The sequence below is a fragment of the Cyanistes caeruleus genome, chromosome 16, assembly GCF_971803275.1.
Source record: "Cyanistes caeruleus chromosome 16, bCyaCae1.hap1.1, whole genome shotgun sequence".
NCBI lineage: Eukaryota > Metazoa > Chordata > Aves > Passeriformes > Paridae > Cyanistes > Cyanistes caeruleus.
The window spans coordinates 15567328-15593606 of NC_141716.1; the positions used below are offsets into that span (position 1 = coordinate 15567328).

At 55.7% G+C, this 26279-nt stretch overlaps 1 protein-coding gene across 2 annotated transcripts; it reads left to right on the forward strand.

The window, feature by feature from the left end:
• Window positions 1-6655: 6655 nt before the first annotated feature.
• On the forward strand, window positions 6656-25022 carry LOC147650291 (maestro heat-like repeat-containing protein family member 7). 2 transcript variants are annotated; one of them, XM_086853505.1, is made up of 15 exons: window positions 6656-11820; window positions 12108-12172; window positions 12263-12412; window positions 12586-12734; window positions 13019-13166; window positions 13413-13600; window positions 13690-13827; window positions 14099-14213; window positions 14367-14504; window positions 14707-14883; window positions 15008-15163; window positions 15322-15423; window positions 15816-15918; window positions 24317-24373; window positions 24663-25022. In XM_086853505.1, the coding sequence occupies exons 1-15, from the start codon at window positions 11682-11684 to the stop codon at window positions 24851-24853; spliced, it is 2016 nt and encodes a 671-aa protein (XP_086709631.1). In that variant the 5' UTR covers window positions 6656-11681; the 3' UTR covers window positions 24854-25022. The 2 variants fall into 2 exon arrangements, 1 of the variants encoding a protein (XP_086709631.1); XR_015277152.1 differs by having other exon boundaries at window positions 10289-11820; window positions 15816-16181.
• The last annotated feature ends 1257 nt before the right edge of the window (window positions 25023-26279 follow it).

Genomic DNA, 26279 nt, shown 5'->3' on the forward strand with positions numbered 1-26279 from the left:
TTTTGCAGGGTCCAAACCCCAGTATCTAAAGGCCCTTGGCCTTTGCACGGTTCAAACCCCAATCTCCAAAGGTTCTTGGCCTTTGCAGGGTCAATAGCAATCAAACACGATCAAAGTGCTGTTGGCCGTTGCAAGGTCCAAGCCCCAATGGTCACAAGCTGTTGACAGCTCAATGGTCCAAACCCAAATAGCCAAGAGCTGTTGATTGTTTCCAGGGTGCAACCCCCAACATTTCATGGACTGTTGACGGTTGCCACGGTCTGAGTCCCAACATTGCAGGGACTGTTGGAGAGGCCCTCCCCGGCTCTCGCCTCATCCCTGATCCCTGCTGGCCCTGGCACCAGCCCTGCCTCCCCCATGTCCCCACAACCCTGCTGGGCAGCTGGGCAGGGACCCAGCTCATGAGTTCCAAGTTCCTGCTCCAGGCAGCATCAGTGTGCAGAGCCTCATCGGACAGAGCAGTTTTCTCTGAGGTGGAGCAGATCTTAAGAATTTATAAAATGTGATTGCATACAGTAATGAGTTGCATGCTTCCTATCTAGGCTGATTCTGTCTCTGGAGGAAAAGACCCTGTGCCTCAGATTGCTGGAAGAAAGGAACCAGGCACTGAACAATGAGCTGTCTCAGTTTCATTCTGCTCTTCAGCAGGCCGAACAACTCTCTTCAATTTGTACACGACAACTGAAGCAGCTCAACACCCAGGTAAGCTGTGCACTCCATCCTCTTCTCCAGGGACACACAACACCACCTTTGGCATGCTAGTCCCAACCTCTTTCCCCTCCCAGCAGCATCCACTGCCGCCGTGTTCTGCCCAGGGCTGCTGCTGCTGCTGCACCCTCAGGCCAAGGCTGGATCTGGTGTCTGCTGCCAAAGTTTTCCCCCATTCTCTCCTGGGTCCCAGCAGGAAATCTGGGAGCAGCAGCACACTCCTCTGGAGCTTCTCTGTCCCTCTGTTAGCAGTGCTTGTCCCCGACAGGATTGGTGCCTGTGCCAGGCACTGAGCAATGTGGGGACACAGACGTGGCTATGGCAGGCTGGGCAGGGCACTTCCACCACAGCCAGTTCAGCCCGTGTTCAGAGCTGCAGCCTCAAGGGTGCCCCTTGCCTCCCTTCCCCTGTTTTCTCTACCTTTGTCTCTACTGGATTCCTGGTTCTGCACCTTCTGTTTCTGGTGTATTTCTGCCTGAAGTCATTTCTCCTTCAATGCTCTCCTCCCTACTGCCCGCTCTGCTGCCTCAGGAGCAGCCCAGTCCCTGAGGCTCTCTGCATCCATCTTCCAGATCCAGGCCCTGCAGGATGCAGTGACAGAGAAGGCAGCTCAGCAGGACACTCGAGAGAAGGAGCTGCTGCAGGAGCTGGAAAAGTCCCAAGCAGGAGAACAGAGCTTGAGGGACACTGTGCATGTGCTGCAGGTTGAGATGTCTGAGCTGCGTCTGAGGCTCCAGAGCTCTGAGGAAAGAGCAGAGGCCATGGCCACACACTGTGAGGCCATGGAGATGGAGCTGAGGATGGCTCAGCCAACAACCAAATCAAGGCCTGCAATCAGGAGCTGCAGACACTGTTGGAGGAAACTCAGCAAGGTACAACTTCTCTCCCATCCATTGCCCCATCCTGTTCCACCAGCGGGGATCTCTGATCCCATGCAGAGGTAAAGGCCTTTGCCCAGAGATGGCAGACAGGAAAAACAACCAGCACGAGACTTATCCATCCAGGCGCCAGTCAAAGTTTATCTCAAGGATGATGCTGTGGCTGGCGGTGCCAACTGGCTCTGCTGTGGCTGATCCCATACACAGCTGGTGCCTTTCAGGTGCTGTGTCTGTGCTAAGCAGCTGAAGCTGGATGCCTCAGCTCAATTCCCCCAAATTTCAGGCCCTGCCAGAGCCTCCAGGCTATTGGCCTCTCTGGAGCAGGGCTGCACAGGCATCCCAGCTGCTTTGTCTCTCTTGGATTGCTCACTCAGCACAAGGCCAAGAGCAAACACACTTTGCTATTCCTCTGAACCTTGCCCCTGCCATTCCTGCTTTTTTCTCTGCCTGGAAGTTTCCTTCATTTCTCTCACTTTTGGAAGCTCTTGTGGGCTTAAGGCCTGGCAAACCACGGCAGGCAGAGAAGACAGTGCTGTTGTCTCTGCAGGGTGTCCATCAGTTTACTTTGCTTTGCTTTCTCCCTTCTCTTTCCCCTTCCCTCCTGCAGCAATATGGAGGGCAGAACAGCAGAAGACCTCTCTAGAAACTGCCTTGAAGGAAGAGGCTGTGACTGTTCGTCAGAGGTGGCATCACTGCAGAGGAAACTGGAGAGCCAGGAGAAGGAAAGGCAGGATGTGCTGGTGAGAATGGCAGATGCCACAAAGGGCCATTTCCTAGCTATGTTTGCACCTTGTGTTACCAGTTCTAAGGAGCACCTTTTTCCAGTTTACTTTCCTAATTGCATTCTTCTGAACAAGGAGGAAATGATGTTGTAGCCATGTCAAAGCCAGTTAGCACTGAGGCTGCTGATTTTCCTCCATGCTGGAGTTCTGTGCCCTGGAAGCTTTAGTTCTCCATGTCCACATTGTCTCCATTGACATTGCATGGTTTGGGCAATTCCTTGCGTCCAAATCCATGTTCAGATTTCTAAATATCTGGAGCTGGCAGGAGGGATGAGAAGACCTAGGTTGCTGTTAATTGAAAGGTGTTTGGCCTTGGCCGTGTGAGAGCAGGCAGTGGGGAGAGAAGAGAGGAAAGCCAGGTGCTGATGCAGATCAGGACGTGTGCCTGCAAGGGGAGAACTCGTCCTGAGTGGCAGCAGGGAATGACAGACTGATCTGGCCATTGGTGCTGCAAGAGAGGGCAGTGGGGCTCTCGGGGATGCTGCCATGGAAACTCTACACAGGAGTGTTGGAAAACCACTCCTGTTGCCCCAAGGCCTTGGAATGAAATGCTGAGGGTGTTTTCTCTTCCTTCCTGATGGAGAGCACATCCTCATGGCACTGCCTAAATCCTGCTTAGCATTGACTTGAAATCCTGGCTGCAGTTCTGGCAGCTCGTGCCCAAAGGAACACGGGAGTGGAGCTGCCAGAGGTCGGGGACGGGCAGAAAGGAAGCTGGGATGGGCTGAGCGAGCTGGGAAAGAGGCAGCGTCAATGGGGGGACCCAGCCAAGGTCTGCAGCAGCCCGAGAGGCAGAGAGAGAGGGGGGCAGCACGTGCCTGCCCCTGCAGCAGGAGTCCAGATCTGGTGTGAGAAGCAAACCAAGGGAGGCAATGAGTGAGTTTTCTTCTCCCTGTTTTGGAAGCATGAACGGGAATTGTACCACCAGCAGCTGAGGGACCTGGAAAAAGACATGGGTGCACCTGACATCCAAAGAGGGAAGAAGATAACCCAGGAATTGGAAGTGGAGAGGGAAGACGTGCAAGAAGAGTTGGACCACGGGACTGCTGCTGCCTTGAAGAAGAGAGGAAGAGAAGAAATCAAAGGGACAGAGAATGCTCAACTCCTGAGTGCTGCACTGAGGAAGAGCGAAATGGCCAAAGGGACTCTGAAGAAAAACTTTGTAATCCTGCAGAGAAAATCTCCTGACAACTGCATGGGCCAGTCTCATCTCCAGGTAGGCACAGGCACTGACCTTCAGTCCACTCCAATGTCCCTGAAGGATTCCAGTGATATTTCCCATAAAGAAGTGGGACTCTATATCCCTGTGAGTCCAGGCCTGCTTGGCCAAAGCAGCCCAAGCTGCGGCAGGCAGCCTTGTCTGTCTGCCTGGCCCCAGCCAGAGACCATTGACTGGCAGATTGTTTCCTGGCACACCCAGAATGACTGCTACAGCTCTGGAGTTTGCTGTTCAGATCAGCTGCAAGCCAAATGCTGGGCATGGGGAGCTGCTTCTCCTGTGCTCACACAAGATCATGGCAACACATGGGGATTTGGATTTGGTGTGGGAAGGAATGGAGCAAGTGAGTAGTTTTGTACTGAGAGAGCCAAACAGAAGCTGCACTGCTGGTGCCACATGGATGCTTTGTGAGACAGATTTCCAAGGGACAGCTTTTGTGGTGTCTGAAATAAGGGAATCATCTCCTCTCTGAATACCCAGCAGGCTGTTGGAGCAGAAGGGAAGCAGCTATCAGAGCACTCCAGGAAGGTTGTGGAACATGTACGGGATGTGGCTGCAACATCAGCAAAAGACAAGACAGAGAATCTTGGATCAACCACTGTGCCCAGGAGGACTCTCGAGCAGGTAAAGTACACCACCTGTGCAGAGCCTCAGGCTCCTCTGGAGCACAGCATGTTTGCCCAGGCAGTGCTTTGCAGTGCCCTGCTTGTTTCCTTGCCTCTCCCTGTCCCTGCTGCAGGCACAGCCTTTTGTTTGTTCTGTCTCTTGCGGCAGCTCATGGCTTTCTCAAAGGTGCCTTCACTGCACTGTCTCCCTCCCTAGCCCCGTGTCCCTGGACACACCCTGGCCTCTCTTGCGCAGCCCCCAGCGAGAGCTTTTTGCCCCCAGTGTTGTCTGGTGCAATTCAGGCTCTCAGAGCAGAGATCTTGCATTGATGTCCAGAGGTTCTTTTGCTCCATGTTTGCTGACAGGTTTCTGTGACCTTTCTCCCATCCAATGTGCAGGTGGAACGTGAAGGAAGAAGAATCAGAACTTTTAGGAGAGTGTTCCCCCCAGAGTCCTTTACGTTCAGTGTCTCCAAGTCTGAGCAGCAAAATAGGTCAACTTCTGAAAGAAGCTCCAGCAGCTCAGGGGAGCAGCAGTAGCCCTCCTGCTGATGCACAGCCTGTGGATCATCAAAGGGAAATAAAGAAGCTCCTGCAAGACCTGGTAGGGGACAATATGCTCCTGAATTGTCTGATCTGGGCCTGTGGGAAGGTTTAGCTCAAGCAGAACCTGAGGATGAGAAAGGGTAGCAATCCTCTGCCAGAGGCTTCCAGCTGCTGGGTTGGGCAGCAGAGTCAGCATCTCAGACTTGGAGGTGTGTGAAGCCCCCCAGGCTGGTGCTGGGACAGTAAATGCAGCCACGGCTCCAGTGAGGGCGTAAGAGGAGTTCCAGAGCAGGTTGGGCAGTGCCCACCCAAAGTGTGACAGCCCAGGGCAGGATCATCCCTGAATCCCTCCTGCCACGGAGCAGATGCCAACATGCAGCAGATGCCAACATGGAGCAGATGCCATCAGTGCCACTGGCTGCAGGAGTGGGAACTCAGTTCCTTTCTTGCTGTGCTTCCATGATTGACAAAGGGATTAGGTTTGGGCTGGAAGCCAATGGAACAGGCCCCTGGTCCTTCAGTGCTTGTGGCTGGGGCATCAGGGAGGGGAAGGTGACACCTCCTTTTGTGAGTGCTTGGGCTCAATGCTTGTGAAGGTTTTTCCCAACAGAAATGATTCCAGGAGGCTGTGATTCTTGCAGCTGCTGAGCCTCCTCTTAAATTCCCATGCAGGACATGAATTCTGGAGTGCAGAAAGCCAGTGCTGTTGTCTTTTCAGGCTGGGGTTTGTGGGATGGATGAAGCTTCACTTTTTTCAGCAGGGAGCTTCGCTGCAACTTCATCTTGAAAATTTTTCTCCCCTCTTCAAAAAAAAGGGCAAGAAAGACACCATGCAGAGTTACAAGAGATGGCTCCCACTCTCCTTGCACTGCCATGACGAGAACCAGTGCGTGGTTGATGTGAGGACTCGGCAGCTGCCGTGGATCCCTGGCAGGGCGCTCGGCTGCCTCCTGCTCTGCTGCCTTGCAGGCTGCAGCTCCCTCCCGGTCTTGGTCCAGGGACGTGGGTCCTGTGCCCTGGGCTGTGGTGCCATCTCTGGGTCTCTGCTGCTCTCCAGGCCTCCCGGGAAACGCTGCTCTGTTCCGCCTGATTCCTGAAGAGGAAGGATCTCCAGCAGATGCTGCGGGTGGATCAGACCTGGAGGTTCGGCGAGGGCTTGGTAAGGGCGGGCTGAAAGCCCCAGCCCCAGGTTGGAGAAGCTCAGTGTGTGCGGCTGGCAGCTGTGCCCTGCCCAGTGCCGCACCCAGGGCCGCCAGCCTGTGCCCCACACGCTGCTCCCTTCCCTGGGCCCCGCGGGCTCTACTCCAGCCCCCTGTGGCCCCGAGCCGTGTGCCCATGGAGCCCCGGCACCGCTGGTCTGTCGGGCAGGGCAGCAGCGCGGCTCCCCGGGCAGCCCCCGGCCCTCTGCCCCCTCCAGAGCCCGGCGCCAGCGGCTGCTGCCCGGTGCCTCAGGGCTGGGCGGGCACGGGAGGCCGGGGCTGGCCGCAGGCAGCAGTGCCCGGCCGAGGGGCAGAGCCCGCACCAACCCTTCCCTCCCGCCGCTCTCTGCAGCTGGCACAGGACAGGAGCCGAGCGGCTGAGCACCTGCACCGGGCCCTGCTCTACCTGGACAGCCCACAGGAGTCCCTGCGAGCGGCGGCCATCAGGTTCATTGGTGAGCCACGAACCGGGCTGGGCTCCCTCCCTGCCCCGCCGCAGCTCGGCCCCAGCCCCGGCTGCTGCCCCGGCCCTGGAGCCCCGGCTGCCCTCGGGGCTGCTGCTGCCGGCCTCTGGCAGCCGGGCCCTTGGGCTGAGTCAGGATGCGGCAAGGGCCGGGGCTGAGCCCTGCCGGGGCAGGAGGCCGTGTGGCCCCAGGGCTGGCAGCGCCGCTGGCAGGGAGCTGTGCTGCTGGGACCCTGACAGGCTCTGTGTTCCCAGGGATGGCCGGGCAGCACCTCCGGGGGAACAAACGAGAGCTCCAGAGCATCTGTCAGGGTGAGTGAGGGCAGCGGGCTGCCAGCCCCGGCTGCCAAGGGGAGCTGCAATCCCTGCCCCGGCTGCCCAGGGCTCTGCTCCCTGTGCGGACCAGGCCTGGTGTGGCCAGGGCACACACAGAGATTTCAGGGGCACGAGTGCCAATAGTGTCCAGTGGCTTTGGGCTGATCCCTTTGGTCCCTGCTCCCTCCTGGCCATGGCCAGAGCCACCTGGGTTGGCCCTTGCATGGGGCTCTCCTCGGGTCCCTGCAGATCCAGATCTGACCATGGCTCTGTTCCTCTCTCTTGCAGCCCTTGATGACAAGGCACAGGACATCAGCCCTGCCATCAGAAGGCTGGCTCTGGAAACAGCCTTTGTCCTCCGGGCAGCTCCAGGCTCCATCTTGCAGAAGTGGCAAGATGGATTCTGCAGGGCACGCAAGAACCGCCCTTGTCTGTGGGCCCGTGGCTGGCTGTGCTGCTGGAGCTCTGAGGAGAGCTGATTTGAGAGGCTCTCTGTCTGCCGGGGCCATCTGAGCCGGGCAGGATTTTTCTTTAAGATTTTTTTTTTTCCTTTTTCTTTGTTCTTCTTTAATATAGAAATATAGAATTAGAAATATATAGAATATAGATACAGAATTATATATAGAAATATAGAATGTGTTCTCATACCCAGTGTCTCAGGTGCTTTCTCTGGTGCCCAGTGTGCGCAGGGCATAGGGGGAGAGGGGAAAAGGGTGCTTGTGCTCAGCAAGCCGCCCAGGCGTGCAGTGGGGAAGGGAAAATGGCCAGAAGGCCCTCGGCCTTTGGTGCTTCTGCTGAAGCCTTAACGCTGCCCACAGAGGAGCTGGGCAGGGGCTGGAGCTGTGGGGATCGCTGTGATTGTGGTGCCTGGAGATGGGCACGAGGCTTCTCCCAGCCAGGAAGCGCCGTCTGTGTCCTGCAGCCTGTGGGTTGCTGGCGGGATTGCTGAGGGCTCTGAGGCTCTCTCAATCCGGTTCCTCTGGAGCTCCATCGGGGCTGCGCCGCTGCCGGGCAGGTTGGCCGGGCTGGGGGAGAGCAGAGGGGCTGGGGTGGAGGGAGGCCTGGAAGGAATGCGGTGCTGCAGAGGCCTTGACGGGACAAGGCAGTGGGAAGGCACAAGGGGCAGGTGTGAGGGAGGAGGTGGCAGGAGGCTCCAAGGGCACAGGAGGCCCCTGAGGGGCCGGGGTGGTGGAAGCCCTGAGGAATTGGGTGTCAGAGGCCACGAGCAGCCCCCGGGCAGTCACCTTGTTCCTGTCACCCGCTGCTCTGGTGCTTCCCCTGAGAGACTGCCATGCCTGCAGCAGAAGCCCTCAAGGCTGGGCCTCAGCAGCCCCGAGGTGCCCAGGCTGGGCTGGCTGGGGACAAGGAGGGCAAGGAGGCCCTGGCAGGGCACAGCCACTGGGTGCTGCCAGGGCAGCTGGCAGAGGCAGGGCTGGCGGCCAGCCCGGGCCCCCGCGCCTGCCCAGGCCACGGTGCTGAGACCGAGGCTCCCCTGACACAGAGCTCTGTGTCTGCACAGCTTCTGCCTCCATGGGGAGGGTGGTGATGTCTCTTCGAGCAGCGCTGCTGAGTCGCTGCTGCTGAAGCGGCTCTGGACAGAGCAGAAACGGCACCAGAGTGTGCACAGGAACAGCCCTCAGGGCTGGGCTGGAGTGGCCAAGATGCCTCCTTCTCTTGCAGGAATAACAGAGATGATGGACACAGTCCCTTCAGTATATATGTTCTATAGGCTGCAGTTAGGTTCTAATGTAAATACATTTCTTAGATTGCAATTGCTATAGAGGTCCTTTCATTGTAAATACATTTTATAGATTGTTGCTATGAAGATTCTTATAACGTAAATACATTCTGTAGTTCATTGGTGGTGGTGGTGCTGTCGTGTAAATAAATTGTCCTTGTTTGTCACAGGCTGTCTGTCTTTGCATTTGCTTTGGGCACAGGCAGCATTTGCACAGCTGTGGTTTCCCCTTGTCCTGAGTTCCTGAGGCTGGAGGTCCCTGGGGGTGCTGGCACAGCCACCCTGGGGCTGGGGTCCCCGTGCACAGGAGGGAACCACTGGTGGCGCTCCTGGCACTGGGCACCGCTCGTGTTCCTGGGCTGCTGCAGAGCGGTGTCCCCAAGAGCAAAGCTGTCACCAGCAGAGAGGGGGCTCTGACAGGAGCAGCCCCTGCAGCAATGCAAAGCAGGCAGGAAACCTTCTGCCACCCTTCCTGCTGCAGCCACAGGGACTCCTGGGCTGAGAGCTGGCACCAAGCTACACGGATGAAAAATCCACATTCAGGCTCTGAAGGCCTTTATGGCCTTGGGAATTGCTGGAGCCAGCATCTGGGGAGCAGCTTTTGCAGCTGCAGGGGCTGATATTAAGGGCTTGGAGCCCCCAAAAGCTCTGGCCCTCCTCTGCTTTGCATTGCCCGTGCTCAGATTGTTCAAGAGACAAAAGCCAAGTGAGGGGATCCTGCCCTGCTTGCGTTTCTGCTGCTGGAACACGGGCTGAGACATCACAACTCTGGGGGTAGTGATGTTACAGGAGTCCTGGGACCACTTCCATTAGGGCCTGGAATGATGGAATCCTGGAATGGTTTGGCTTGGGTGGGACCCTATAGGTCCTCTTGTTCAGCCCTGAGTAACCTCCCACCTCACCAGGTTGCTCAGGACCCTGTTCAGCCTGTCCTTTAATGCCTCTCTGCACAGCCTGGCCAGGGCCTCACCCACCTCACACCAAAGAATATTTTCCTAACATCAAATCCACTCCTATTCCCCATTGGAACCCATTTCCCCTTGTCCTGTCACTACAGTTCCTGACAAAGAGTCACTCTCCCACTTCTCTGTAGCCCCTTCACACCCTGGAAAGGTGCTGCTCTTGCTCTCTTGGCTGCGCGCGAGCATCACAGCCCCGTCTCCTCAGCAGCCATCTGTGGCTTCACATGTTCCTAGCGCAGGGCACAAATCAACTGCAGCCCTGCTGCTTTGGTTGGAGCCTCCCAGCTGGATCCTAAATGAGCTGCAGAAATGCCCAGGTGCTTCTGTGACTCCAGTGGATACACAAATGGTTGGCTTGAGATAACAACAGCCCTGCTTTCTACTGCCACTGTTGTGTTGGAGGTACCAACACTGCCTTGTTCCATTTTATTGCAGTGTCCTAGTTTGACACTAGGCTGGACACCAGGCACGCTGGTGCCGAGGCAGTGAGATAATGCTTCAGCTATGCAAAAAGCTGGATGCAGAAAGAATTAATTACTTTGTAAAAGGGTATGTGAATGCAGAATTTTTTGGAAATCAGCAAATTTAGCATGTGATTATGAAATAGGTTGCAATATGAAGGTTTGGAAAGTATAATGTGAACATTAAGTTAAAAAACTGTATAAAAGGTAGTACTGTGTGAAGAATGGAGGAGTGAGTTTGTGCTGTAGCTTTTGAGAAGCTATGCCACTCCCTCCCGGCATCAAATAAATAAATACCTGCTCTATAGGCCTTTATACCATGGAGTACTGTTTTCTTGCCCAGCTTTATGGCATCAGCACCAAGATCAGAGACACAGACCAGCTTCTGTTCCCACAGTTATCCCTATGCTCTGCACTTCCCCAGGTGTCTGCCTCGATGTTCACTGGGGACCTCCCTGTTTGTGGCCGTCCATTGCCGTGCTCAGCAGGCAACCAGCTGTGTTTGCACATGAGCTGCCACAGGCAGACACACAGCAACTGCAGCAGAGGCTGGGCCAATTCTTTTTCTTCCAAAATGCAAGAAAGACAGAAAGGCACAAGGATACATGACAGCATCTCTGTGGAGTCTCTTTGTCCAGCGAAATTCAGTAGCTGTTGGTGTTTTTGTGCTACTGCTAATCCTTTCCATGAAAAACAACATTCCAGGAAGGAGCAACATCATCTGACACATCCCAAGTGTTGTCACCAGTTGTTCCAGGTGCTCTGGCCAACAGTCCCTGTAGGATGGAGCACAGCCCCCAATGCACGTTGGCTTTGGCTGCCCTCTGGCACAGAAGCCCCCCCAAGGCACAGGTCTCTGGGGCAGGAGATGGGCACCAGCGCTGCCAGGGCTCGGGGGGTGGCAGGCCTGCTTTGGCAAGGATTCTGACACCCCTGCTGATTTCAGTGGGGTCAGAACAGCTCTCGGGCCCTGGCCCACACGTTCCTGGTCTGTGTCACACCGCCACGTTTAGGATGGCCACCAGGCGGGACATGTCCCAAGGAGGCCGTGACAGCTTCTGTGGAGGGCCCCGCGCCCTTCCCGCCACGGCTGCCTCGGCAACCCAGGGGGCTCCTTCTGCTGCCCTGAGCCCACAGAGCAGGGCAGCCTTTGCTGTTTGAGCTGTTCCTAAAGATCCTGTTGGGCTGTCTGAGACACTTGGGCCAAGGCATTGCTTCCAAGCTGGGCCACTTTGGCCGGGCTGAGTGGAGCCCCAGGGCAGGGAGCAGCGTGTGCAACGGCCCTTGGTGACACGGTGCAGCATGGTAACCGTGGAATGGAACGGGACAGGGTGTCCAAGGGCCCTTTGTGACATGGGGTGACATTAGTGTTGGCGGTGACACAGCCACACCACAGTGCCTGGTGCACGTGACAGGGCAGGACGGGACAGAGTGGTGCTGTGAGGAGCCCCCGCACAGCGCACTCATTCCTTGCTGACCCAGAGCCTTTCTGAGGCGTTACTCCTGCAGGTCACCTCGAGGCCAGACCACAGCACTCGGTGACCTGCAGCCTTCCCGAGGCTTCACTTCTGGTGAGGTGAAGCACCACACTTCTCAGGTGTGCTCGAGCCCAGACCGTGGCATTTCCTCACTGCGGTCCTTGACGACGAGTCTCCTGTCCTTGTGGCACGAGCCCCTGAGACCCAAGTGCAGGACAGGCTGTCCTGCAGCCTTGCCAAGACTTCACTCCTGCAGGTGCCTTCCAGGCACAGCTGCAGGACTTGCCAACTCAGCCCTTTTCCGAGCCATCTCTGCAGCAAGTAGCCATGAATCCAGGCAGTGATGTTGAGCAGAGACCTCCGAGTGTCCCCAAGATGACCTGGGTGAAGGAGGAGAAAGAAGGCCCTGGGACTGCCCCAGCACAGCAGCCTGGAGAGCTGGAGCAATTCCAGCCACCGCAGCAGGGTGAGCGGCAGACCTGGGCCTGCAGCCAGCTTGGCCTCGTTCCATCCCATCCCATCCCATCCCATCCCATCCCATCCCATCCCATCCCATCCCATCCCATCCCATCCCATCCCCCGGGGACACGCCCATGGACAGGACAGAAGTGGGGCTGGGGCAGACACCCTGGAGCTGTACTCTGTGCCCTGGGGCCTCCCGGGGCTGTCCCTGCCTGGGGAGTGCAGGGCTGGGCTGTGTTCTCCGGCCTCTCCCGCAGCCCCTCAGCTCAAGCTGTGCTCGCTCTTTGCCAGGAGCAGCCATGGAGCGCACTCGAGAGCAGGAACGCAGCCGTGGCCTCTTCCGCACAACAGCGCAGGTACCTGCAGCCATCCCCTCTCCTGCTCAGCCCAGCACCACGCTTGGAGCATCCATACAATGTCCCTCATTTCTTGCCCTTCTGCTGCAGATGATTTGCAAATTCATGAAGAGAATTCGGGAGGAAGAGACCAGTGCCATGGGCACTGTGGTCAGAGCATACTCTCCCATCTTCAAAACCAAGGCCAGTGCTGCCCTGCTGGACATGCTTGTGGAGGAGGGTCCTTCCAGTCCAAAGCAAGTAAGCAGCCTGTGGCCTGGCTTCGATCCTCCCAGGAATTGCTTGGCCACGCCAGCTGCTCACTGCGAGCCTTTGAGGCCGTGGCAGTGCGGTGGGAAGGGAAGCACTTCTCTGGGAAGCTGGGCACATTACTCCTGCTGGCAGCTTTCCAAGTTTCCCTGTGCCTTCTCCAGGTGCTCCCCATGGTGAGGTTCATCCACCAGTGGCTCAAGGCTAATGAGTTTCCTGAGTACAATCTGTGCAGGCCCCTTCTGGATCTGACAGAGGCACAGCCTGCTGACGTGGTGATGGCTCTCCTGCGTGTGGCCCCATGGTGTGACAGGTACAGGGCCCACGTGCCCAGAGGGCTCAGGGCATCCCCCTGCACAGCCTGGCCCAGGTGTCAGACAAACAGAGGATTCCAGGGCCCTGTGGCTCCTCCCTTTGTCAGCCCTGGCACAGCAGCCCCCGAGCCTGCTGCCCTCAGGGGCCAGTCCCCACAGGGCTGGGCTGCCACAGAGGGAAAGTGGGCAGAGGCAGGGCTGGCAGCCAGCTCAGCTCCCTGCTGCTGCCCAGGCCACGGGGATGTGTCCCAGACCCCCCTGACACAGAACTCTGTCCCCACAGAGCTGCTACCACCATGTGGAAGAGCATCATGTGCTCGTGCAGGGCTGCAGAGCCAGCCATGCTGATACTTCTGGATGTGCTGGGCACCTGGCCAGAGCTCAGCATGTGCACCTCCGACGGGGACCACACGGCTGTCCTTGCCCTGGCTGTGAGTTTCTGCAGCTGACCTTTGCTCACCCCAAGGTCACCTCTCCCTCAGGTCTCCATCCTCCCTCCTCCCATGGCATCTCCCTGCATCAGGCACTGGGCTCCAACCTGGCCTAGGAGCAGCTCCAGGGCCACCAGGCCGGCTGCTGTCCCTACATCTCCACTGGCCTCTCCCTGCCACGCTCGGGCCCTGCCACATGGACACCTGAGCACTGAGCACTGACTCAGGCTGCTCTGTCCTTCGCAGGCAACTGTGGTGATATGGAAGATACTCCAGCTGCCCTGTGTCCCACATGCAGTGACAGTGTATTTCCCCCGCCTCTTGGTGCATCTGCTCTTGCAAGTGCTCTTCAGCACATTGGATCTGCCAGAGAAGGTCGATACTTTCTGGAAGAGATGCCAGCAGCAACACGGCCTTGCCATCAGCCCCAACAGGTGCTCCATGCCAGTCCTCCTGTCCCTGCCATGTCCCCAGGGCAGCAGCCCGTGCTCCCAGCATCACCTGGGCTTTGCCGTGCACACAGGTTTGCAGTGCAGACCCTGAAGGCCCTGCTCTGCCGACTGCACTATGAGGATGTGGTGGCAGCAGTGGAAGACGAGTGTGGCTGGGACACGCTGCTGTGTGCTGGCACGCACTACTGTGCTGTGGGTGTGCTGGCCAGGTGAGCTGCCCCCAAACAGCGTTTGTGCCCCGAGCCTGGGGTGCCCCACACAGTCCCCGTGGTCATGGGCCAGAGGGCCTTGTCACCAAGGGATGGCCAAGGACACTGCACAAGCCTGGGAGAGGAGGGTGCCCAAGGGCAGCTTGGCCCCCAAAGGACCCCAGGTCCCCTTGCAGGGTGGTGAAGAAGGGCCAAGCTCCTCCTGGGAGTCAGTCCATGGAGAGGTTTGTCCCGCTGGCTCAGGGTCTTGGTTCCTTTTTCCTCCCGTCAGAGCAATGCGTCACGTGTCCCTACCCTTGTGTTCTGCGATTGCATTCTACCTGCTCGGGCTGCTCAGCAAAGACACGGCACACGGGGATTTGGCCGCCATGGCGTTCCTTGTGGAGGTGAGCCTGAAGGGCAGCGCTGTCTCACTGAGCTGTCTCCCAGCTCTCTGCCCTCTCGGTGCCGCAGCCGCCCGGGACGGTGCCCACGCCCTGTGCTGCTGCCTGGGCCCAGCCCTGTGCGCTGCTGCCCCATCACCGGCCTGTGCCCTTCAGATGTTGGAGTGCCTGGACTTGAGTGAATACCGTGACAGCGTCCTGGAGATCGCATCAAGCAAACTGCAGAGCGAGTGCAGGGAGAGGCGTCGCTTGGCACTCAGAGGCCTTGTGGTGCTCGGCAAGAATTCCTCCATGGTGAGAAGGGGGCAGCGGCTGCTGGCGTGGGGCTGGGGAAGGCAGTGGCTTGCGCTTGGTTGGCCTTTGGGCACTGAGGCAGCTGCTGCCAGCTCTCCTGCCTCCTGCCTCTTGCCTCCTGCCCCAGGCCTTTGGCACAGGCCTTTGGCCTCTGGGCCCTGTGGCAGCAGGGTGGCATTTCACACACTTGTGTTCCACACAGGCCAAAAGAATGTGGAGCCTGCATGAAAGGCTCGTGGAGCTCCTGGGGGAAAATGACAGCCATGTGCTTGGGATGAGCATTGCTCTCCTCAGCCGTTTGTTCCTGTACAATGGTGGCCCGATAACCATCCCCCTCGGCCTGCAGCTGGCTGAGGCGCTCCTGCCGCTCTTTGACAATGTAAGGCTCTGTGTCTCCAGCCATGGCTGCTGCCTGGGCACTGTGCCCTGGGCATTTGCAGGCCTGTACCCAGGTGGGCCTGAAGCAGCTGATGCTGAGGTCTTTATTTCTTCCTTTCGTACAGGACGATAGCCAGGTGCAGCTGTGCTCCATGTTCATCTTCCAAGAGATGATGGATTTAGTACCAAAGGAGGGGAAAAAGGCCCTGAAGTCCCACGTGCAGCAGAGCCTGCTCCCACTCTCCTTGCACTGCCATGACGAGAACCAGCGCGTGGTTGATGTGAGGACTCGGCAGATGCCGTGGCTCCCTGGCAGGGCGCTCGGCTGCCTCCTGCTCTGCTGCCTCGCAGGCTGCAGCTCCCTCCCGGTCTTGGTCCAGGGACGTGGGTCCTGTGCCCTGGGCTGTGGTGCCATCTCTGGGTCTCTGCTGCTCTCCAGGCCTCCCGGGAAACGCTGCTCTGTTCCGCCCGATTCCTGAAGAGGAAGGATCTCCAGCAGATGCTGCGGGTGGATCAGACCTGGAGGTTCGGCGAGGGCTTGGTAAGGGCGGGCTGGAAGCCCCAGCCCCAGGCTGGAGAAGCTCAGTGTGTGCGGCTGGCAGCTGTGCCCTGCCCAGTGCCGCACCCAGGGCCGCCAGCCTGTGCCCCACACGCTGCTCCCTTCCCTGGGCCCCGCGGGCTCTACTCCAGCCCCCTGTGGCCCCGAACCGTGTGCCCATGGAGCCCCGGCACCGCTGGTCTGTCGGGCAGGCCAGCACCGCGGCTCCCCGGGCAGCAGCCGGCCCTCTGCCCCCTCCAGAGCCCGGCGCCAGCGGCTGCTGCCCGGTGCCTCAGGGCTGGGCGGGCACGGGAGGCCGGGGCTGGCCGCAGGCAGCAGTGCCCGGCCGAGGGGCAGAGCCCGCACCAACCCTTCCCTCCCGCCGCTCTCTGCAGCTGGCACAGGACAGGAGCCGAGCGGCTGAGCACCTGCACCGGGCCCTGCTCTACCTGGACAGCCCACAGGAGTCCCTGCGAGCGGCGGCCATCAGGTTCATTGGTGAGCCACGAACCGGGCTGGGCTCCCTCCCTGCCCCGCCGCAGCTCGGCCCCAGCCCCGGCTGCTGCCCCGGCCCTGGAGCCCCGGCTGCCCTCGGGGCTGCTGCTGCCGGCCTCTGGCAGCCGGGCCCTTGGGCTGAGTCAGGATGCGGCAAGGGCCGGGGCTGAGCCCTGCCGGGGCAGGAGGCCGTGTGGCCCCAGGGCTGGCAGCGCCGCTGGCAGGGAGCTGTGCTGCTGGGACCCTGACAGGCTCTGTGTTCCCAGGTGTGGTAAACGGGCCAGGAGACCAGCTCCTTTTAAAAAGGCCTTTATTAAGCAGCACAGCTCTGGGGTGTGGGGCCCGAGGGGTTGCGCACACCGCCACTGCTCCCACTGGACACCGCAGAAGAGGAGGATCCGTGCAGCTCTGTCACTAGGACAGAGCTGGGCCTTCCTTCCTCACGGGAGTCCCCGGGAAGACTCGTTCTTTCAGGCTCGTAGTCTAGGCTGTCATCCCAGTCGAGTCTCCTCGAGGTTATGTCGGCCCCTGGAAAGAAGCCAGGGGACTCCTCTGGGTCTTCCTTGTTAGATGGTGCTGGTTCTATTCCTTCCCTTTTGCGTGGCTCATTGTTTTGGGGTCTTTTCCAGTCTGGGTGCATCCCATAAGTCTCTGGTCTCTCTCGTTTGCATAAAAGTCAGTATGTCATCTTCCTCCTCAGGACGGTACAGCAACTCGGGAAAGGGATACAATGTTGCCATGTGGGAGTCTAGGAGCAGTGGGGGCAGTGCCTGGCTGAACACAGAACAAGAAACGCAGGGTACAGCAACTTGGGAGAGGGGGCAGGGCCTGGCTGAACAAGGAACAAAAATATGGGGTACAGCAATTTGCGACAGGGGTACAAGGTAAGTAAACCTGGGACAGGGGTCCAAGGTAAGTAAGGAGTTTACAAACAGCAACTGGAACGTATTATTCTTAACAATATCCTGGGACCGGGGTACAAGATAAGTAAGGAGTTTACAAACAGCAACTGTAACATATTATTCTTAACAATATCCCCCCTCTTATATTTTGATCGGGCTCTAGCCCGCATCAACCATTAACTTCTGGCTCTTGGGAATATTTATCTCTTAATTCTCGATATTGCTCATATATTTCCCTGGCAGTTTTGTGCTCTCGATCCTGACTTTGAGTCTCCATTAACATGATCCTGGCCTGCTTCTTATCTTTTATTTCAGGGATCTGGATGCTTGCTTGTACTGTGGTAGTCACTGTCTTGATTAGGCAGGGGAGTAAACAGGGCAGGAACAAGAAACTTGCAAATGCACAGACAGCAATAAAGACTATTTTTTCCCACCACCCTCTTTTGAAGGACCAAAGGTCATTCCACCAGTCTGAGTTCACCAGAGGAGTCCATTCCTGGGTGCCCACATAAGCTATCTTTCGTATTTCTTTTGAGATGTTTTTGATTACCTCACTCTTATCATCTATCTCCAGGCAACATTCAGAGAAATTAAACTTTCCACAAATGCCTCCTTCATCTGCCAATAGGTAGTCCACCGCCAGCCGAATCTGATAGACTACAGCCCTGGTTTGTGCCAATTGTGTGCTGATGTGGTCTAAAGCAAGGGCAGTTCTGTTTGACACCACTTCTAATACTGCCTGGAGACGGATGATTCGGTTTAACATATAGACTGGGGTACGATACCCCCAGGATCCATCCTGGGCCCACGTGGCCGGTCCATATGTCTTAATTATTTCCTCAGGGGTCCAGATCTTCCCCTTCCATTTCTGATTGCTTCCTAGGTCCATTACATGCCTCCTCTTTCGACTGCCTTTTTTTAAGTCATCATACAAGGGGACTCCCAAGTATGACCCTGATTTCTTAGGTAGGAGGAAAAAAGCAGGCTTTATTATCCCTATTGTGCAGCTTCCTGCCCAATCCCCTGGGAGGTGGGTATATGCAGTGCTCCCACAAATCCAAAATAAATACTCAGGGGCCTTCCAGAAAGTGTCCTGTGTGTCTGTAGGATGTTCCCAGTATTTTGAGAGTTCTCTTAACCCCCAAAAAGGGTTTATTCCTTTTTCTGCGCACTCATACAGTTTGTACCCCTCATGATAAATATACCCCCTTTCCTTTCTCCCAGTGGCCCAATACCTGTTTGGTTCTTGGGGGATCCACCTGCTACCTGAGTCTTTCACCGTCAGGTATCTTTTGCAGGCCATTTTTCCCACAGGGGTTTTGTATCTTCTCCCTGTCCTTTTAATGCATTCTTCCCCAATCACTCTTGCTTTCAGATCCCATTGTTCCCGTCCCCTGTTCCCTGTCTGGGGTTTCTGCTCAGTTAATTTCCACCTTAGAATGTCTAAAGGTGCTAGGCTGATCCCTTCCCAGGGCCAAATATCTGACATCTGGGTGTTCCCACATACCCAACAATTGGTTAAGTTTAACCCTCTGCTGATTCTTCTCCATCAGGTCAATGAATAAGTTCTTACCTCGTGTTTCATCCAGATCACCTTTCTTTATCTTCAATTGTTTTTCTTTTATTACATCATTCAGTCCCTCTTGTTCAAAGCAGAGCCAGGATTCTCCTACAGGGCATTCTCCAAGCAGACCTTGCCTAAATGAGGCAGTATTTCTAGTAATCCAATATGTCTTTCCTTCCTCCTGACAGGTTTCCAATTTGGTGTGATCAAAACAGGTGGGATTGATGTTTGTGTGGACCCTCATCAGTGATCTTAGATCCTCTCCATCATATAGGGGATACATGCTTCTCCACTGTCCCCCATCCCAAGGCTCACCAGCTGGACCAACATCAGTCCACCTAAGAGTCCGGTATGAGCTAGTTTTGTTTTAGGGAGCTTCATGGCTCACCTTCCCTGTTAGCCTCACCCGGTCTTGCCTCTTAGGTCTTTTTGGGGGATCAGGAGAGATGGTATGGTCCTTCTTCTCCCACCTTCTTTAATTTAGTTGCCTTTTTGGAGAATGTTCTGTGGGAGAAGTTCATGGTGGGGGGGGTTTCATTCAACTAACTTTGCTAACATCAAAATATTTAACAGCAACAACCACAAGAACTTTAAGAACACTCACACTTAAACCAACTCACTCGGCAGAGTTCTGCAGTCTTTGTTTATATTCTTTCTCTCTCAGTCTATTTCTGGCTGCCTCTTTATCCTGGTTTAGGGCAAATTTGGGAGAAAACTTCCAGGGGGGGCTCCCCCCGGGAAGCAAACCCATGTGGCTCTTTTCCCCCCACCCCCCAACAAGTTCGGGAAGAGATTTCTCTGAGAGAAGTGAAAAAAAAACCTGTTCATTTCACAGGCACAGCACTACCCAGCACAAAAATGAATGATATCAAATTACAAAACCTCTCGCCCTTCAGAAGAGATGACGAACTTCAGAGGGTCTCTTTCCTGGCAGTGTTGGCTCTGTTATCAGTCCCTCTGGCGCTGGAAAATGCCGCTGCCCAGGCTGGGCTCCCGGTAGTCCACGGGTGCAAGCTCCTGGTGCTCCCCCGAGTCCCCAGTCCAGAGCAGGTTCAATTCGTTTCAGAAAAGGGAAAGAAAACAGTCCAGGAAGACCTCTCTGCTCCAGCTAGTTGGAAAGCCAAGGCAATTTGTGTCTTGTTGTCTGTCTGTGCTGTAGTCAAAACTCCCGATGCGGGGGGGGGGGGCAAGTACAGTCTGATAACAGACTTGGTGCTTCTTTTCCACTCACTTTTACTCTCAGATGGAATTTTAAGAATACAGAACCTGTGTCTGAGTTAGGTGGACAAATGGGGATACAATTTAACATCATAATCAACCCAGGACTTTCTACCCCTTATCCCCTTATTATCGACTTACTGCTAAAACTAACATTCCAACTCTGCACACATTTACATACATAGAAACTTCTCCTCTGTTTCACCCAAAAAATACAAGCAGTATATCCATCATGCCCCTGTCAAGCCCCACAACAAGCTACTGAATCCAGACCCCCCCCACGCTGGAGAGCTGCAGGATTCCCCACTCTCTCATTTTACTTACTCAATACACCATCTTTCACTTGCTCATACCTTCAACACTTACACATTTCCTTCTGTTTCATGTCTGCGTGGTTTAAGATACAGACAATGGCAGTAACCTTTTACCCAATGATCAGTTCTCCCTGAGGTACACATCGTGTTGTTCTATCTCTCTGCATTATCCACCATGTACAACCTGGTCCTTGAGCAAAGACAACCCCACGAATGGGTTTTGTCTGTGCCCAAGGTAGAATTGACCCAAACTGTCTTCCCTAGCAGACCTCTGACATGTACTACTGGGACTTTGTCTCCGTCTACTACATGTAAAGACTCAGACTGGGCAGGACCTGCTCGGTTGGTGGAATCTCTGGTATTGACTAACCAGGTGGCCCTTTGCTAGATGTTGCTCCCAAGTATAGGTTTTCTCTCAGAAAATGATCACACAACCCTTGGGTTCCCCAATGAGTCAGTTCATGTATCTCATTTAATATTTTCCGGGCTAAGGCCTTGTTCAGAAACTTTCGCCCATCTGAGGTTAACCATTCTCCTTGTTCTCCTTGAGACAGTTCTAATTTTTTTATTACTTCCCACTCTTTCTTGGTAAATATTGGTTTCTTTTTTCCGTCTTCTTCAGTTACTACCTCATCTAGTTTAAAAACTTTTACTGATTCCTTTGGATCTAAGGCCACTTCTTTAGCTGCTTGGTCAGCAAGTCGGTTCCCTCTGCTTTCTAAGGAGTCTCCCTTCTGATGCCCCTTCATGTGGACCACTGCAATCTCTTTGGGTTTGGTCAAGGACTCTAATACTGATTTAATCAGCCCTTCATGTGCCAGGTTCTTCCCTTTGGAGTTCAGGTAGCCTCTCTCTTCCCAGATCTTACCAAAGGTATGGACTATCCGAAAGGCATACTTTGAATCTGTATAGATGGTTCCTTTTTCTCTCTCTAGCAAGTCCAGACCCCTCTTTAGAGTATGAACCTCACAACACTGAGCTGACCAACTGGGGGGTAGTCTCCCTTTTTCTAGGACCTCTAGTTTTCCTTCCCCTAACTCTATGATCACTGCATACCCTGAATATCTTTTCCCCTCCACCACCCTGGAGGAACCATCAGTAAATAGTACCTTCCCATAGGGCAGGGGTACATCTCCCAGATCCTCCCTCACTTTGGTTTGGAGATTTACCAATTCTAAGCAGTCATGTTCTAATTCAGGCAGAGGCTCCCGTGACAAAAATTATGCCAGGTTCAGGCCCTTGGAGGTTACTAGCTCTAAATTGCTAGTATCCATTAGGATGACTTCATATTTTAATATCCTGGCATCTGTCAGCCACTGATGAGCCTTTCGGCTCAAGATTGTTTTTAAATCATGTGGTGTGTGGACTCTGATCTTACCCTGTAGGGTTAGCTTTTGGGCCTCTTCTATTAAAATGGCAGCAGCAGCTATTGATTGCACGCAGGTGGGCCACCCACGAGCTACTGGGTCCAGCAGTTTGGATTGACAGGCTATGGGCTTACGACATCCTCCCCATTCCTGGGTCAGAACCCCATATGCAGTCCCTTCTTCAGAGTTGACAAACAAATCAAATTCTTTTTTTTTTTAAGTCAGGCAGGCTTAAAACTGGTGCTGAGGACAGCTTAACCTTCAGCCGATTTAATTACGCTTCATCTTCAGCTGTCTACCTTATGGGTTCACAATCAACTAGCTTTTCATAAAGAAACTTGATGCTCTGGGTATATTGTTCCATCCATAGTTTGCAATATCTAAAAAGGCTTAAGAGTTTTCTTATGTCCCTCTTTGTTTTTGGTGCAGGTATGGCTAGAATACCCTGATACTCTTTCTGGGCTCAGTTCTTCCGGTTTTCAGATGCTGGTACAGTTGGGAGCACATCCAAGGATCTTTAGTACCATACCAAGGCCACTGTCCTTGTATCTCTAGTTTGGGCTAGACCTCTATACAGTAATGGATCATCTTGATCCGGTCTAGGCCCTTGGTGGCCTCTTGTGCATCCCAGCAATTTAACATTTGCCCTAGTGGGCTATCGGGGGGAATGGTTCTGGTGGCCTCTTCATTCCCCTTGGGACCTACTCTCTTACTTAAACACTGTCCCATTGCTCCTCCTATCTCTGGACCTTCACTTAAAACTTACGGTGCCTTTTCCTGAATAAAACTGGAACTGACAGACAACACAACTTCTAACCAACTTAAAACTGGCCCTTACTTAAATTAAACTTTATAAAGGTGCTCCTACTCAAACTGAAAATTTCTAATGACGGACAACTGACCTTTCAAACCTCAACAAAAACTCACACTTTAGGAACTCACTCTCTCCTCCTTTCACACTAGGGAATACACTCAATCTTCTCACACAAGAATCCACACCCTTTCTTACACTCGGCCGGCCTTCCACTCACACTTTGAATTTTCTGGGGCTTGCAGTCTCCGCTTGCCCCGGGGGTTAGGTCCCAGCGGGGCTTGCAGGTTCCGCTTGCCCCTCCCTACACCCCAATCCCGTTCCCCTCGCGCCTCGCCTCCCTGACCCCCTTGCCAGCGAAGACTATGAGCACTCCTGGGTCGACGTCGAGGGGACCCTAGCACTAGACACTCCTGGGACCTTCCCCCGTCCCTGTCTCAGTGCCGTCCACAAGATTTGGTCAGCAGGGCTCACCCCGGAACCCCCTGCCCCTCCGCTCCCCGACTATCCCCCTTCCCCAGTGAGAATAGCTTCTGCGCAAGGGCTGACTGTAAGTGAGTGGTGGGAGAATTCCCCCTTGCCTCCTAGCCGCTCCGCCCACCAGGGAATGGCTTCGGCTAAGGGATGCGTGAGTGTATTACTCTAGCTGCCTCGCCCGCCCACACAGACTACCTGCCCCTGTGCTCTCCGGCAGCAGGTTAACAACCTCCCTTCTCAGGAACCCCCTGAGCCGAGACCGAGCCGCGACAACTAGAGCCTTTCAGCACGTCCTGTGTCACAGACCCTGGGAAGCGAGGGCCCTTCGCTGGCCACCTGGTGCCGGTAGGGCCTGGGGACCCCCAATTCCAATTCCCCGGTCAGGTCGTCTTGAGTACCCAAGCGGGGGGGGGGGGGGGGGGGTGTGTTCACTCACACCGAACCTAGGCACCCCCACACACCACCCCGGGAGTTACCTAGATTGCCTGTGTCTGACTCTCACTCACCCTAAGCCTTCCACACGCCCGGAGCAGCCTAGGCCGTTTAGCCCTTTTCAGTAGAGGGGCCTACCCCTATGTGCGCCACTCACTCTCTTAGGTACCCTCTGCGCACTCAGAGGGGGGGGGGCTTTTATCCCCAGGAGACACCTCACTCGTTTCTCTGGGCCCAAGTGAGCCTCTTTCGCTTCCTGCCGTTCCCGGCCGGCCCCCTCGCGGGAGTCCGGAACCGCGGTACTGGGCACTCTGCACTCGCCCCGGGGGTCTGAGCTGCCAGCCCCCGTCTCACTCACACATCCACTCACTCGCCTCCTACTCCCGCCACCGGTGGCTTACCCAATCCGGCGCTCTTCTGCGATGTCGATCCCAGGCTGTTCTTCTGGGTCCGGTATAGCCAGCTGTCCCCCGGAGGCCCAATAGGGTGGGCGGCCGTCCCGTCCCTGGTCCTCTTCAGGGCGTGGCTATCCCACACGAGCCCCCAAGCTGTGATAAAAGGGCCAGGAGACCAGCTCCTTTTTAAAAGGCCTTTATTAAGCAGCACAGATCTGGGGTGGGGGCCCGAGGGGTCATGCACACCGCCACTGCTCCCACTGGACACCGCAGAAGAGGAGGATCCGTGCAGCTCTGTCACTAGGACAGAGCTGGGCCTTCCTTCCTCACGGGAGTCCCCGGGAAGACTCGTTCTTTCAGGCTCGTAGTCTAGGCTGTCATCCCAGTCGAGTCTCCTCGAGGTTATGTCGGCCCCTGGAAAGAAGCCAGGGGACTCCTCTGGGTCTTCCTTGTTAGATGGTGCTGGTTCTATTCCTTCCCTTTTGCGTGGCTCGTTGTTTTGGGGTCTTTTCCAGTCTGGGTGCATCCCATAAGTCTCTGGTCTCTCTCGTTTGCATAAAAGTCAGTATGTCATCTTCCTCCTCAGGACGGTACAGCAACTCGGGAAAGGGATACAATGTTGCCATGTGGGAGTCTAGGAGCAGTGGGGGCAGTGCCTGGCTGAACACAGAACAAGAAACGCAGGGTACAGCAACTTGGGAGAGGGGGCAGGGCCTGGCTGAACAAGGAACAAAAATATGGGGTACAGCAATTTGCGACAGGGGTACAAGGTAAGTAAACCTGGGACAGGGGTCCAAGGTAAGTAAGGAGTTTACAAACAGCAACTGGAACGTATTATTCTTAACAATATCCTGGGACCGGGGTACAAGATAAGTAAGGAGTTTACAAACAGCAACTGTAACATATTATTCTTAACACCAGGGATGGCCGGGTGGCACCTCCGGGGGAACAAACGAGAGCTCCAGAGCATCTGTCAGGGTGAGTGAGGGCAGCGGGCTGCCAGCCCCGGCTGCCAAGGGGAGCTGCAATCCCTGCCCCGGCTGCCGAGGGCTCTGCTCCCTGTGCGGACCAGGCCTGGTGTGGCCAGGGCACACACAGATTTCAGGGGCACGAGTGCCAATAGTGTCCAGTGGCTTTGGGCTGATCCCTTTGGTCCCTGCTCCCTCCTGGCCATGGCCAGAGCCACCTGTGTTGGCCCTTGCATGGGGCTCTCCTCGGGTCCCTGCAGATCCAGATCTGACCATGGCTCTGTTCCTCTCTCTTGCAGCCCTTGATGACAAGGCACAGGACATCAGCCCTGCCATCAGAAGGCTGGCTCTGGAAACAGCCTTTGTCCTCCGGGCAGCTCCAGGCTCCATCTTGCAGAAGTGGCAAGATGGATTCCGCAGGGCACGCAAGAACCGCCCTTATCTGTGGGCCCGTGGCTGGCTGTGCTGCTGGAGCTCTGAGGAGAGCTGAATTGAGAGGCTCTCTGTCTGCCGGGGCCATCTGAGCCGGGCAGGATTTTTCTTTAAGATGTTTTTTTTTTCCTTTTTCTTTGTTCTTCTTTAATATAGAAATATAGAATTAGAAATATATAGAATATAGATACAGAATTATATATAGAAATATAGAATGTGTTCTCATACCCAGTGTCTCAGGTGCTTTCTCTGGTGCCCAGTGCGCAGGGCATAGGGGGAGAGGGGAAAAGGGTGCTTGTGCTCAGCAAGCTGCCCAGGTGTGCAGTGGGGAAGGGAAAATGGCCAGAAGGCCCTCGGCCTTTGGTGCTTCTGCTGAAGCCTTAACGCTGCCCACAGAGGAGCTGGGCAGGGGCTGGAGCTGTGGGGATCGCTGTGATTGTGGTGCCTGGAGATGGGCACGAGGCTTCTCCCAGCCAGGAAGCGCCGTCTGTGTCCTGCAGCCCGTGGGTTGCTGGCAGGATTGCTGAGGGCTCCGAGGCTCTCTCTATTCGGTTCCTCTGGAACTCCCCAGAAGGGAGCCCTGGGGCCTCTGAGCCTGGGCTCAGGCTCCAGGAAGCCTTGGGGACAGTCTGGGCTGTGTGGGTACCCCAAGGTGCTGCAGGCTCGGCCTCAGCTGCAGGGTGCCAGCGTTGCACGGCTGCTGTGTCCCCATGGACAGGGTTTGCTTTGGAGCCTGTGCTTGTGGTGGCACAGGGAGCTCCGAACTGAGCTGGGCATGGACCCACAGGCCAGCCCTGCCATCCTTGCAGCTGCTTTGGGCAGGGGCCGGAGCAAGGGGAGCCCTGGGATCTGCCCCTGACAGATCCCTTCAGACTGCACAAGGAAATGCTGGTGCTGGTGGCAACCCTGCCCAGGGCAGGCTTGATTCCTTTCATTTTATCCCTCAACACCAGAGTGCATTTAGTTCCTCTCCAGGGATAACACAAAATTCCCTGCTGGTGCCCATGAAGCTGCAGCCCCTCCCGGGCTCACCCCTGCCCCAGCTCTGGGGTCCTGAGCACAGAAGGAGCTGGAGCTGTTGGAGGCAAGGCAGTGGAGGCCCCAGAGATGCTGCAGGCTGGAGCCCCTCTGCTCTGAGGAAAGGCTGAGAGAGCTGGGGCTGCTCAGCCAGGAGGAGAGAAGACCTTGAGGAGGCTTCACTGCGGCCTCCCTGGCTGGGGGCTGGACATGGGGGTGTTCCTGAACACTCATGAATCTCAGCCCAGCCCTCTCCTCAAGCAGAAAATAGAAAGAAAAAAATATTAAATGGACAAAGAAAAGGGGGAAGTGTGTTTATTTGTGTATCAAGAACTTGGGGTGAAAAAATTAGCCAGGTGTCCTCAGATCCTTTGTGTGATGCAATGGATAGGTACAATAAATCCAGTGGAATCCCAGTGTTTCCTTGGCTGAGGACAGCCAGCTGCCCCTGATGGGGACACCAGCCC